General features: G+C 35.5%; 2 protein-coding genes across 8 annotated transcripts; one reads left to right on the forward strand and one right to left on the reverse strand.

Annotated features, from left to right (window-relative positions):
- Positions 1-115: 115 nt before the first annotated feature.
- On the forward strand, positions 116-5774 carry LOC108163127 (ATP-dependent RNA helicase DHX33). Of its 2 annotated transcripts, XM_017298238.2 has the most exons (4): positions 116-1125; positions 2074-2149; positions 2991-3773; positions 3838-5774. In XM_017298238.2, exons 1-4 carry the CDS (start codon positions 284-286, stop codon positions 4216-4218), a joined length of 2082 nt encoding a protein of 693 aa, XP_017153727.2. In that variant the 5' UTR covers positions 116-283; the 3' UTR covers positions 4219-5774. The 2 variants fall into 2 exon arrangements, with proteins under 2 accessions (XP_017153727.2, XP_017153728.1); XM_017298239.2 differs by lacking the exon at positions 2074-2149 and having other exon boundaries at positions 1038-1125.
- Positions 5562-13001, reverse strand: LOC108163129 (sodium-dependent phosphate transport protein 3). Of its 6 annotated transcripts, none has more exons than XM_017298240.2 (6): positions 12895-13001; positions 10752-10810; positions 10603-10688; positions 8413-8567; positions 7289-8356; positions 5562-5867 (listed from the first exon to the last, which is right to left on the reverse strand). In XM_017298240.2, exons 3-6 carry the CDS (start codon positions 10682-10684, stop codon positions 5667-5669), a joined length of 1506 nt encoding a protein of 501 aa, XP_017153729.1. In that variant the 5' UTR covers positions 10685-10688; positions 10752-10810; positions 12895-13001; the 3' UTR covers positions 5562-5666. The 6 variants fall into 6 exon arrangements, with proteins under 6 accessions (XP_017153729.1, XP_033248713.1, XP_033248712.1 ...); XM_033392822.1 differs by having other exon boundaries at positions 12953-12976; XM_033392821.1 differs by lacking the exon at positions 12895-13001 and adding an exon at positions 12546-12843.
- Between the last annotated feature and the right edge of the window lie 361 nt (positions 13002-13362).

The following is a 13362-nucleotide window of genomic DNA, read 5'->3' on the forward strand; positions in this document are numbered from 1 at the left end:
ACTACCGATGTTTTGCCAAACATCGATGCATCACTCAACATCGGTAGCAGCAAAAACATCGGAAAACATCAGTAAACATCGGCAGAAAAACATCGATGCTCAATGCATCGATGTTTTTTTACATCACTAATAGCATGCTTTGACAATATACAAAAACAAATTTTCTATTAATAACAAACGTGGAGTGCTCTTTTATTAAGTCAATTCTGAAATTTATAATTCGCACGGTATAAGTGAACTGCGTAATCGTATATTATCGTTAGCTGCATCGGAAAATTTGAAAATGGATTCAAAATACTTGCTGACCAAAAACTCTGAGATCGGGTTTAATTCGACGAATTTTGCAACTAAGCGCAAAGCTGAAACAGTCAAATTGGATATGCACGGTAAAAATAAATTTAATTACACTCGTTCAACGTCTCGAAATATACCACCAGCTTCACCGGCTATTAAAAGAAATTGCATTGGACAAAAAAGTAAATCGCTACCAGTGTTCAACTGCCGGCAAAGAATATTAAAGGAGATAGAAATGAACGACACTGTGTTAATAATGAGTGAAACAGGATCAGGAAAAACAACACAAATTCCGCAGTTTCTTCTACATGCAGGGTATGCCAAGAGTTCCATGATCTGTATTACTCAGCCTCGTCGAGTAGCAGCAATAACAGTTGCAAGACGTGTTGCGCAGGAGCTGTCAAGCAGTATTGGCGATATTGTAGGATATACAGTTCGATTCGAGGATGTTACCACAAAGAATACAAAAATTCGTTATCTGACAGATGGTGTATTGTTACGAGAGTCTATAGAAGACCGCCTTTTGCTTAAATATTCTGTGATTATTCTGGATGAAGCTCATGAAAGAACTGTAAATGCCGACTTACTATTTGGAATAGTAAAAGAAGCTCAGAAAGAAAGAAGTAGAAAAAATATACCCAATTTAAAAGTGGTGATTACTTCAGCGACGATGGATATTGATCATTTCGGAAAATATTTCAAGTGTAAGGGATTGTATTTGGAAGGAAGGACGCACCCCGTCCGTGTGATGCATACCAAGGAGCCACATGATGACTATGTCCACGCGATACTGGTTACGCTGTTTCATATTCATCGCACTGAACCAATCAAGTATGTATGCAAAACAATAATATGCTTAAAATCTGGGTAAAATTAATAGGAATTTCACTGGGGGAGTGCGACCAATTCTCGACGCCATAATTTCTAGGGATATGTCGTTCCCACGGCTAGACTGACACATGTAGTGTTAAAGCGTCTTAATTTAGCGAATTTCAATCATATTGAAATTCATCCTAGTCTCAGTTCAAAGCCTCAACGATGTTTCAGTTTTTACTTTTTGCTCTCGGGTGCTTCCTTCGTTGATTGGAGAAAATTCTTGGTGTGGTTTTTGTGCAAAACTTGATCAAGAGTTCACGTAGTTAGCCCTGGTTTGTTGAGCCGCATAAACTTCACGATGCCAATTAGATCCACTAGAAACTATATACCTTCCGTTTTGTAGATCGAATTATTCCTTGCGTGACCCGTTTAGGGTCTTATGCTCGGATTACAATTCCCTCTGCCATATTATAACTACCAATTATTTCCTTTCTCTTCTTAAATTAATACTGCTCACGTACATTTCCCGTAATTAGTTATTGTATTTCTATTTTTAATGCATGCTTAGTTATTTTAGTAAGTTTAGTTCTAATTTTCCTCGAATATTAGTCTAACATCTATCCCTCCTGGAGGACGTATGCGTTCCTGTATGGGATCCGCGCGTAACAGTCTTCTGCTGGTGTCGCATGGGCCACCACAATTAATCTAGCTTTCACAGCAACCATCGGTTCAAAGCAGGTGTCATCAACCTGCGGATTTAAACCTATTTATGTAAAATAAAATATATAATTAATATAGCTAATACTAATCAAAAACCACAACACTGAAACAAAATTTCTAAATTGTAACTTTTTGCTCTCCGTCTCAAAGGATTCCCGACTCCTTGTTCAAATCCTTTCGAAGCAAGCTTTTCTCTTTTTTAATTTAGCTGTTTTAATTTAAAATTATTGAATCACTTTACAGCCATGACGTTTTAATCTTCTTAACTGGGCAAGACGAAATTGAATCATTAGCTCAGCAAATTCGAAAGCTTGAAAAGGTGAGTTTTTCTACGAAATACAACTTTGGATGATAGTCCACTATAAAGGAAAAAAAGAAAATTATACCATTTAAACCCGCACATTTGCAAAAACGTTAAATATTATTATTATTACATATAAGAGAAGTTTACAAAGCTTAACTAACTTGGATGGTTTAGTGCTGGATACAAGGACTTCGGCTATGTTATTTGACATTGTATTGGCGGTGGCGGCTTATTTACACATTATCCTATGTTGTATATTAGCCTAATTATAAGTAATTTAGTAAGTAGTTTATGCATTATTGTATACATTGCTTTAGTTATCTTTTACATTTTGTGGTACATTTTTGATGTTTTTCTGTAGGATATGGTTGTATTATAATATTGGAAAAAAAGGGCAGCATGGTGGTAGGTTATGGTTAATTTAATGATGATGATTCAAATAAGAGTGGCCTAAACTCTGCTAAACTTTTGGTGGAAGAATCCAAAGTAGTCGCCAACTTGTGATTTATCCAAATTTTGCGCTACGATTGACTGCAGTGGGTAAGGTTTTGTTTCTGTCCTGTCGGGAATTCTACTTTCAGGTATCTATTTATACCTGTTGAATTTATGTTTGGCATAAGAACAAGAGGCATTTATGCCTGCAGGACTAGGGATCCACATTATTTGTGTTTTAGTTGATTTTGTTGGGGTAAAACTGTTACTTATTTTGTTTTAATGGAGGCGATAGCCGGAGGACGACTGATTGCTCTGTATTGAAGGTTCCCATAGTGTTATTTAAAATTTTATGATACAATATTATGTTATACCATAATAATATCACAATGGTTATAAAATGCTTTTTTATTTTCTTTCTTAGATAAATACAAATGGACCCACTAATATTCGTGTTTATACACTGTACGCGCAATTATCACACAGCATGCAGCTGGAATGCTTTTTACCGGGTCCGTCAAATATGCGGAAAGTTGTTTTGGCTACAAATATAGCTGAAACGTCGATTACCATACCTGGTATACGCTGCGTCATCGATTGTGGATTTGTAAAAGAAAAATTGTTTAATTCCGTTGACGGAATTGATATTTTAAAAGCAGTTCGAATATCACGGGCACAAGCATGGCAACGGACTGGACGGGCAGGTCGTGATGCACCTGGAGTGTGTTACCGGGCATATACAAAAAGTGAAATGGACTCTTTTCTGAGCTCGACTCAGCCGGAAATTCTTAGAGCAAACCCAACATCAACAGTGCTGCAGCTTTTGGCTATGGACATAGATTGCAATAATTTTGATTTCTTAGACGCTCCACTAGAAGAAGCCCTGATAAGTGCATATAGAAGTTTGGATGGTCTTGGGGCTATCGAATATGGACCTATATCACACATTACTCCTTTAGGTCGTTTAATGTCCCAGTATCCATTAGATCCCAAATATTCAAAATTATTAACATCAGCTTCAAAGTTCGGCTGTATGGAGGAAATATTACGTCTGGTTTCTGTCCTTTCCAGTGATAATATTTTTGTTTCAAGCAACGATAAAAACGAATTGGCCACACTTGCACATGCCAAATTTCACTCTAAGCATGGAGATCATTTAACGCTGCTAAATGTTTATAATTTATTTATAAAGGCAGAAAAGCCGAAGGTAAGAGCCAACTTTTTTTGATTAACATTAATATTTATGAATTTATTTCGTTTATTTTTTTTAGGTGTGGTGTCACGACAATTTTTTAAATTATCGCTGCCTAATATACGCCCGTAACGTTTGTCGCCAATTGTCAGAAATAAGCCTGCGATTGGGCCTGACTATAAACAGCTCCGAAAACATTGAATCGTTTAAAAAATGTCTTTTGAGTGGATTTTTCGAGAATGTTGCTATATTGCAAAAGGACGGTTCTTATTTGACTTGTTCCGGACATCTTAAGGCTAAAATGCATCCTTCAAGTGTCTTTCACCTAAAGTACAAACCAAAATGTATATTGTTTACTCAAATGGTTCAGACGGATAGTAACTTTCTTCGGCAAGTCACAGATGTCTTTATAGACTGGGCTAAAGAAGTGGTACCTTGTCTTAAAAATGGTCTAAAATAAAATACAAAATTGATACATTTTTTTCCTAGTCGAGAAAATATTCTGTTAATGGTCAATTATTCTGAAGTAATTATTATTTTGTTGTTGTTGTTCAATATGTTAATAAAAAGAAGGGACTGAAGGAAGGAAGCTAAAACCGTTCGGTACACGCCAGCGACGTCAATATTGAATAATTCAACGTCTGCGTAAAAGATGTGTTAGCTAAAATATAGAGTCTCGTGGTTCATGAATAAGGATACAAGAACGGATTATCTTTATTGATCTTAAATTTACAGTCACGTAATATCCTGAATCGAGGTCGTGGATCTTATTTCTCGGTCGTCTATGGGGCCGCACGGGCCTGATTTCGCTCGCACATTTTCCAGTATTCTCGTACTTGTTTACTAATGTCCTATGACGAGTCTATCTATAAACTGTCTTCTAAATTTTCAACGCCTTTCTCACTTCGAGCTACCGGCCAGGGGTCCGCCAGTTGGCCTTGTATCACTGCGTTTTGTTCATCTAGTGTTTGTTCCTCTGGCGCCACTATGTTCCAAGTAGATACGATCAATTTTTATGATTCATTTTTATACGTCAATAGAATTTTTCCCGACACGTTAATTTCATAGAGGACAGAAGACCGAGCAATGACCGGTAGTTCTGTCGAAAATCACCAGACAAAGCCGATATCAGCAGATTCCTTTTTTTGTGCTGCTCCGCTGCTCTTTGCAGCGCGCTGCGTCGACCTCCATTCCTAAGTAGTGCAAAAGACGCTATCGCTGCAGGTCCATACTTCATGTGTAGTTCCTCTCGAGTTTTTTCACAAAAATGTGTGTTTTAAACTATTAACAAGCTTCAAAGTCGTGCCAGTCCCGGTACTCAGTTTGTCTATGTATATGCAATGCTATGAGCTGTATCGTCAGAAGATGAGAAAGAGCAAATGAAAGCGCGCGCCAAGACAGTCAGACAGTCAGTCTTAATTCTTAATCTAATCAAGAATATATGGACTTTATGTCGTCGGAAACGTTTCTTCTGGCTGTTTATCATATTTTTAATAACGATCTGAAAATTCCAACTACTAGGCCTGCAACCTAATTTTTTCTCTGTGCTGAGTAAAAAAAACCCCTGTCGCATAGTGTTATCTTCATAAATGAAAAAGATTTCTCACAACAAAATCTTTTTGTAAGGAATGTTCATATAGTACACATATAATATTGTACACTCTTCATGGATATACAAATCGAAAATATTAATTCATAAAATAGGTATATAGGACCAAAACAACTTCGGATGATTATTTTCGCTCCACCTATATGTATAATAATAACTATATAATAGTCTTAAATCTTAAAACATTGAAATGGTCAGGTAAATATTTATATATATTGTATTTATATAACAGATCCTTCTTTGCCAAAATAAGTAAAACAATATTAAAAAGATACAAGTAGGATTTTAAGTAAAAACTTTCACATTGGCTCAGAAATCGTATTGAATTCTCGGTTTGATTTCGGAAAAATTTCAGTTTCTTCATCGGAATGGTCAATTTTGGGTAGTTTTATATTCCAGGACTGAATTTCTGCTGTTCCAAATATTTGATATACAACGTAAGTCAATAAGGAAATTACTGCGCCAACTCCAAAAACCCTTCGCCACTGATCGATGGAGTCCTAAAAAAATAATGACACTTAGAAGTTTTAATGCTGTATTGAATATGTATGTAAATGAATGTAAATGCCTTATCTAGTATAAATATATATATATATTGCCGTACATTAGGTACGCAAAAAGGGGGGGGGGGGGATTAAAGCTATGCACTTGCGAACATTAATCGAGCTAACAGTAGGAATCACCCTGTGCACTCTACAAAAACTACTCGTCACACTATTATTTCTGTTACTCTTATTGCCTTCACTTTGTCCAACGTCCCATTATGTAAGATACTTGCCGTTTTTGCATCGTAACATCGTAACAAAAACATGTTCAGAGAGTAAACATTGAAAAATTCAAGCGGAAAGTAATGATGTTCGTTCGAACACTAGTATCCACTATCGAACACATTCCCCCGAGCACACGCAAGGCAGAACCATTTCTATTCCGACGAACAAAACCACAGAACAAACAGTCTTTTTCAGTAACACAGTCAACTTTTCCTCCGTTAATTCTTGATAAAACGCATTCCATCGAGGGTAGTTTTTTTTTTGCTTAAGCTAGTTGTTGTCGCACGAGCGAAGCGACTGTGTAGTCGGGTTGTCCCCTAGTATATTCATAAAAAAAATTATAGTTTTATCTTGGAAAATCGTGATATAATCTTGAAATCGTAGTAAATTAGTAACTTAGTCAAGCAACTCCTTTTAGACTTTCGTTTGAATGCTCTTCTTCTATCGCCCCCGACCGTCGGACTCACAGTCTTGCGTTGATCGTCATAACTAAATCTGCCTACGAACATATGTACATACGTGTACATTTGATATCTTGTAATAATTTGTATGTATATTAAATTGACACCTCTCGACTCTCTATTTAAAACTTCAGCAGCTATTAAAAGAGCTTAAAAGTTGAACGGTTTAGACATTTTCCCCAAAATTAGAAGAAAAAATGATAAAAGAGAATACCAAATGCAAAGAATGGCAATGGCAAAAAATAGACATCACGAAGACATCGAACCAATTCCGTAGAATTCAGTGTGCGTAAATGCAATCAATTCGTAGCCAAGACTAACTACTAAATTTCTCAAAACGTGTTACCATATATCTGATTGTGAGTACAGGGCCCCAAGAATCGTTTGGCTTTGGTAGCTTGGAGCGTATTGTCCATTCTAAACTAAATGTGCAGATTGTTATACACCTAATCTCGTTAAAAAAAAATGTTGCAATAAATAATGTAATAAAATTACGCTTATAAAAAAGAGCTATCCTAAATAATATATACAATTATTTTTCTTTTAAAAATCACGATGAAAAAGCTCTTAAGATAACAGTAAACTGTCATTTGCTGTTCTAATACTTAAGTTCGTCCCTGTAGTTGACATTAAAATGGCCTATTTTTTATAAGTAGCGAATTATATATTATATTATATATTATAATTTACCTCTTGGGTTACAATAAATCCAGCCGTTAATGGTGAAATAAAAGACGCTGACATATGAATAGTTTGGCAGAATGCTAAGACGGCAGCAGAATGTCCATAATTCGGCGCTAAGTCAATTATATTTGCCATTGCTCCTGCATAGGATGCCGTTATAAATATCACTGCTATAAACCAAATTGATAATAAAAGATGTATATTATCTACATATCCTATACAGTATATTAATATCCCTGGAATGATCTGTGATAGCGCTGTAAATAACTTTCTCACATTAGTAAGATTTAAGACTTTGTACAATATAAATTTATCAGCAATATAACAAAACAATACCGATGAGAAGTATGAGCAAATAAAAGGCATTCCCGATAGAAAACCATTTGTTTCAAAGTTAAACTTCAAGACGTTGCCCATAAATGTGGGTCCATTTACAATAAAAATATAATGCAGGAATATTCTTCCAAATGTTGTAATTGCAATTGCCCATGCCGGTAAAGACTTAAATATTTGTGGCCATGGCACTTTTAATTTGGTATTAGTACCCTCTTTGCTAACATTAAGCTCAATGTAGTTTAATTCTTCTTTAGTAATACGAGGATGTTCACGAGGTGTGTTAAAAGCAAGCAAATACCATAATAAACACCATCCAACTCCTAAAGTACCCGTAGTATAAAATATGTATTGCCATCCAAACTGTGATAGTATAAATCCACATAATGGATATGTTAGGCCGATTCCAATACTAAATCCTTGAAAACTTGACATAAAACGAGAACGTTCTGTAAGTGGTATCCAGTACCCCACTATAGCGTACATAGCAGGCCAAGTTAAGCCTGAGGCAAACCCCTGAATAGAACGTAACACAATAACAGCAATGTAATTTAATTCTACTGCCAACGGAATAAGTAGACTACAAAGAGCAGTTGCCAGCTGTGACCATCCAAATACGCACTTGGTTCCGAAAAATTGAGTGGCAACTCCGCCAGCAACCTGGGATAGTACGTAACACCAATAGAATGAACTTATTATAACCGATTTTACTATGGTTGTTTGGTCTTCAGTACCACCTCCCTAAAAAAAAATCATATTTAAAAGGTCTCTGTGTAAAATGTTAAGAGTCACATTACCGAAATTGTATGCGAGGTATTAGTTATGTTCTGGTTCGTATAATCATTTGGATATATGGCAACCAAAGCAAAATTCATATCATTACGCATCATAAATGATACAAGAAAACCAGACCATGAAAGAAAATACAGCACCAAGCGAGCAGGAATTTTGTCTGAAATTTTAAAATCGTTTTTTTTTTTAATTTAATATAATTGAAATTGTTTCAGCTGCAAAGCTTTTTAAAGTACATAGAAGCTGATTACATTTTACCGTTTTAAACAGAAATGAAAGGTTAGCTTCGGGATCCGAAGACTTGCAGATCGATCGTTTCTTTGTCAGCTCTCATATATGCCCCAGATATTCATTCCAACCGAATTCAAATTGAGTTGGAATTCTAAATGACTTAATTGACTCTCTCGGTTACTATAGTTACTCTCTAGTACTATTGCTACAGACATGGTTGAATACACCGCAAAACACATTAACAGTTTTAACAGTTTTGGGAACGTTATTAAAATTTGTTTTTTAAAGCTAAAGTTTTTAGTGTTTTAATCCCTTTATTTTTATTTTACGAAGCCTCTGGTCAAATCTTTAGAACAATTACCATCTAAAACCAGTACCAGTAGTAAAAACCCAGCAGAGGGTTGTTTTATTGAAACCAAAAACCCCGAAAAACTCAAAATGAGTATAGGGGTATATACTCGTTTCCGACCCCATAAAGTATATATATTCTTGATCAGCATCAATAGCCGAGTCGATTGAGCTATGTCTGTCCGTCCGTCCCTATGAGCGCCTAGTGCTCAAAGACTATAAGAGCTAGGGCAACGACATTTTATATCCGAACTTCTGTGATATGTAACTGTTACAAGTATATTTCAAAACTTCGCCCCACCCCCTTCCGCCCCCGCAAAAGACGAAAACACTACAATATTGAAGATACGAGAAAATTAAAAACGCACAATCATAGAAAATGATTGCCGAATCTGGATCACATCGGATTATTATTATAGCCATAAGTAAGAAATCAATTTTCAGTCGTTACGCAGCGCCCGACGACACGCTCAAACTGATTTTCTCTCTCTCGCACGCACTCTTTGTCGTGTCGTTTAATATTAGCGGCGTCTGCCGGAGGAGAGCCATACTGACTAAGTATCGGGTATAAATGTAGAGTTGCGGTCGCCGCAGCAACTCACAACGTTTCCCCTCGTTAAATATACAGAATATTAAATTTGTATGCACTGTTTTTATTTTCTTCTTGCAATAGATATAAAAAAAAAGACAAGACAAGAAAGTTTTGTATATATGGTGCTTGTATTTTTGCTTCTCAATTAGCTAAAGCAGGAGAGGATTTTATCCCCAATTGGCCTATTAATTGTTTTGAATAAATACAAAACACGGCGCACAAATTTTGATTAAATGCATGAATATAAAATTGCAAGTAAAGCTTGAGTGGTGTACAAGTTCGGACGTTTGCAAAAATGCCACAGCAGCGAATGCCAGAATGCTTTCAATATTTTTAAGAAATAAGATACTGAAGTTATGTCAAAACAGGATCACACGTGAAAGTGTTAATTTTTTTTAGCTTTTTCATTAGCTTTTGAAGTTTGATTAAAATAAAAAGTCGATCGGGTTCAATTTATTATTATATGAAGAGCAACGTATGGGTAAGTACATATATTTGTATGTGTGCTAACGGCCGATAAAGAACAATGTGATTCCAATGGCTACGAAAATAAGCTCGAGACTGATTAAGGGTACGCGGACCAAATTGCCCGTTCCCTAATGCAAGTGGGCTAATGCGAGTCTCCGACTCTACACTGCCCGTCAATAGGTTAGACGCACCCATTCTAGCATTAAAATTTGAATTATAACTTTTTATTTTTAATGAATTGTTGGTACTATAGAAAAGAATCGTTGCCTTCTAGATGTCATAAGTTTGAAATATGAATGTTATTTATAGAATTAAGTAAATCCTACTACATCAATCAATGGGACTTGCCATTGATGTGTACTCAAGGATGTAATATAAATACATTTGATTTTATCTAATTGGTTCCTTCCTTTATTCGAACTAATCTATGGTCATAGTCCATAGTTTTTATTACCCCAAAGAACAGACTACACATACTTTTATTATTACAATTAAATACACGGTTTCCGTTAAGCGAGATTCTTTTTTAGTAAAAATGTATCAAAACAAAGATTACCTCTGAAATGCCATCGACGCAGGACTCTAGTGGTTTCGAGTTCTTCCTGTGGTATAGAATAGGTGTCCCTCGAATCATACATGTTACTAAAGAAAAACAATGTACATCAAAAATCCATCTTGGATTCACATTAAACCAATTATACTTACTGGAATGTTATAAAAACTGTTTATCTAATCGAATTAGGTACTTCATTACCGATGAAAACCTATAATTGATGGATATAAATAAAATATTAGCTCGAGAAAAATAAAATAAACTAAATAAATTAAATTAATTTGATTATTATAGTAAGTACATAGTATATCCTTAAATCGTATGAATAGTAATCTACATTTATTTTTATGATCATTTAGGGATAGAAGATATTTTTTATATTGTAAACGACCCTTCCAAACAAGAAATAAGAACAATAAGAAAGTGGAATGCAGAATCGTAGAAATTACCATATCTAGCGAACTGCCGAATATGGCTCAGATCGGATTATTATAGCCAGAAGGAACATATCAATTTGCATTGGCTAGGCAACGCCGTCCACGCGCTTTCTCTCACACACTCTTCGTCGTTTATGTGTGCGCCCTCTGGCGGAGACGAGTCATACTGACTGAATATCGGGTATAAATGTAGAGTCGCGGGCGTAGCAGCGACTCACAACATCCCTCTTCGTTTATTTTTATTGTTATCTTTATTTTATTTTATTGTAAATATATTGCCGTGCGGGACCATATGTATATGTAAGTATGTAGACTATAATGTAGTACAGTGGGCGGTGCAAAAAAACGAAAAATAATACGATTAAAAATTTACTCTACTTATTTACCTTTAACTATCATCTATAAATTACTGAGTTATATCGGGCTGCATAACCCTTACGGGTTGTCTTAGAACTCTCTTTTATTTATGATCAAAGAAGAATTCTGAAGTGATTACATTGGAACAGTTGCAGAACTTTTCTATATAGTATGTAGGTTCTGATAGAAAGTCCTTTTATGTATGAACTTATACATTCTCAAGGAACGGCTATGGATGCATGCCAAAGATGTGTTATGTAATGCTTCTTTTGGATACACAACCATCAGTTCCCAATGCGTTCTAGGAGAACTGTGCCTACCCGGACCTAAAACACCAGTTGCCCGCGTGTTCCGGCCTTACCTAAATGGAAGTGAGAACTTTATGTATAGGAAACGTTCTTAGTGGAAAAGGAAGCGTGCCATATGTAGTTCTTGGAAGTAGCCAAGTCAGATTGGGAAACGGTGCCAATTACTGTTATACACGTCTAAGTGAGCGGCAGCAGATATGTTACAACTAAAGATCCAATACCAATATATTCCATCAGGAACAAATTCCATTCCCATATTCGTTCGACGCTTCATGGTTCGGGCGTGTGCCGTACTTCAATTCTTTTGTAGGTTACCCTTCCTCTCCACCGTGGCCCGCTTTCTATTTACCTATCTATCAGCTCGTCTGGGTCCTAGAATCCTACCGAAATACAATGGCTCAGAAACGACATACTTTGCGACCAGTAAGTTTCTGGCAAGGTCTTTGGCGACGCACAACGTCGATCCCTCGCACAAGCTAGGCTTTTTTCTACGTCGCAAGATTGCAAATAAAAACTTAATTGCTTGGGAATAATTAAGCACAATAAGACTAGCCATAAATTGGAAGTTTGTATACTTTTATTTAATAATGAGTGTGCCTACGTCACTGTATTTATCTACAATGACGACCAAAATTTACTTTTTTTTTATATATGTACCTTTAAAAAAATTAAAAGTGAAATAAAAATAAGAAAAAAATTCTTTTCCGATACAAAAATATATTCTTTCAGTTATAGAAAATGTATTAATTTATTAGATAATAACATATATTTATTAATTATATCTATGATAATATTATCTTATCTTATAACAGCTATAAAAAAGGGTGCACAAAGCATGACGTACCAATAATGAAGTTAATCACTGTATTTACGTTCATATACTAGGTAAGAGTGCACACGTGCATGTACATTCCAACTAATAGTCCAATTGTAGAAAATACTATGAATTTTTACAATTGAGTCTGCATCAAGAGTCTAGATTCCAAACACATTCAACACATCCATTTACAATAACAATAACAATTATCAATATATACATACAGACATATGAATTTGAGCTAAACGTTACATTTCACCATATTGAAAGATTTTATCGAGACGATTATGCAAATGATATATGTTCACAATATTCCAGCCTATAAGCTACATAAACATACTCTTCAATGGCGTTTAAAATTAGAGTTTTGAATTACCTGCACTTTTATTATTTAACTATTTAAAGTTTTTCGTCAACTAGACATGTTTGCTTACATATGTATGTTTGTATGTATGGGCTTTTTACTTCTCAATCAGCTGACACACACTGGACTTAGAGATGGAAACTATCGAGGCATTAATCATATCGATAGTGATTATGTTCTGTTCGATTTCCACTAACATTCACGACCGGTGTATATTATGTTAATTTCATATTAATATATTTATAGGTGTGTAGTTTATGACATTATTATTTTCAGCCATTAAACACACAAATACAGAAAAATCGCGCTATAAGAATTTGCCATGATAATATTGCGGATTCGCAGCTAACCCAAACATATGCCAAAACGAACAAATTTGGACAACCCGCTGGAGATTGCTCGGAATAAGCTGGAAGTCCAGAAAGAGCATCAGAAATTGTGGGAGTAACACCAGAAAACCGAGCACCGAGCAGCCAAGGC

This window comes from Drosophila miranda, chromosome 4 (genome assembly GCF_003369915.1).
Source record: "Drosophila miranda strain MSH22 chromosome 4, D.miranda_PacBio2.1, whole genome shotgun sequence".
Taxonomy (NCBI): Eukaryota; Metazoa; Arthropoda; class Insecta; order Diptera; family Drosophilidae; genus Drosophila; species Drosophila miranda.

Bases quoted from the DNA above. Each gene is read 5' to 3' on its own strand.
- LOC108163127 (XM_017298238.2), top strand. From the start codon at position 284: ATGGATTCAAAATACTTGCTGACCAAAAACTCTGAGATCGGGTTTAAT. The intron at 1,126-2,073 runs GTATGTATGCAA...ATCACTTTACAG, and splicing joins CATCGCACTGAACCAATCAA to CCATGACGTTTTAATCTTCT. The intron at 2,150-2,990 runs GTGAGTTTTTCT...TTTCTTTCTTAG, and splicing joins AAATTCGAAAGCTTGAAAAG to ATAAATACAAATGGACCCAC.
- LOC108163129 (XM_017298240.2), bottom strand. From the start codon at position 10,684: ATGTATGATTCGAGGGACACCTATTCTATACCACAGGAAGAACTCGAA. The intron at 8,568-10,602 runs GTAATCTTTGTT...TTAAAATTTCAG, and splicing joins GCGTCGATGGCATTTCAGAG to ACAAAATTCCTGCTCGCTTG. The intron at 5,868-7,288 runs GTAAATTATAAT...TTATTTTTTTAG, and splicing joins GATTTATTGTAACCCAAGAG to GACTCCATCGATCAGTGGCG.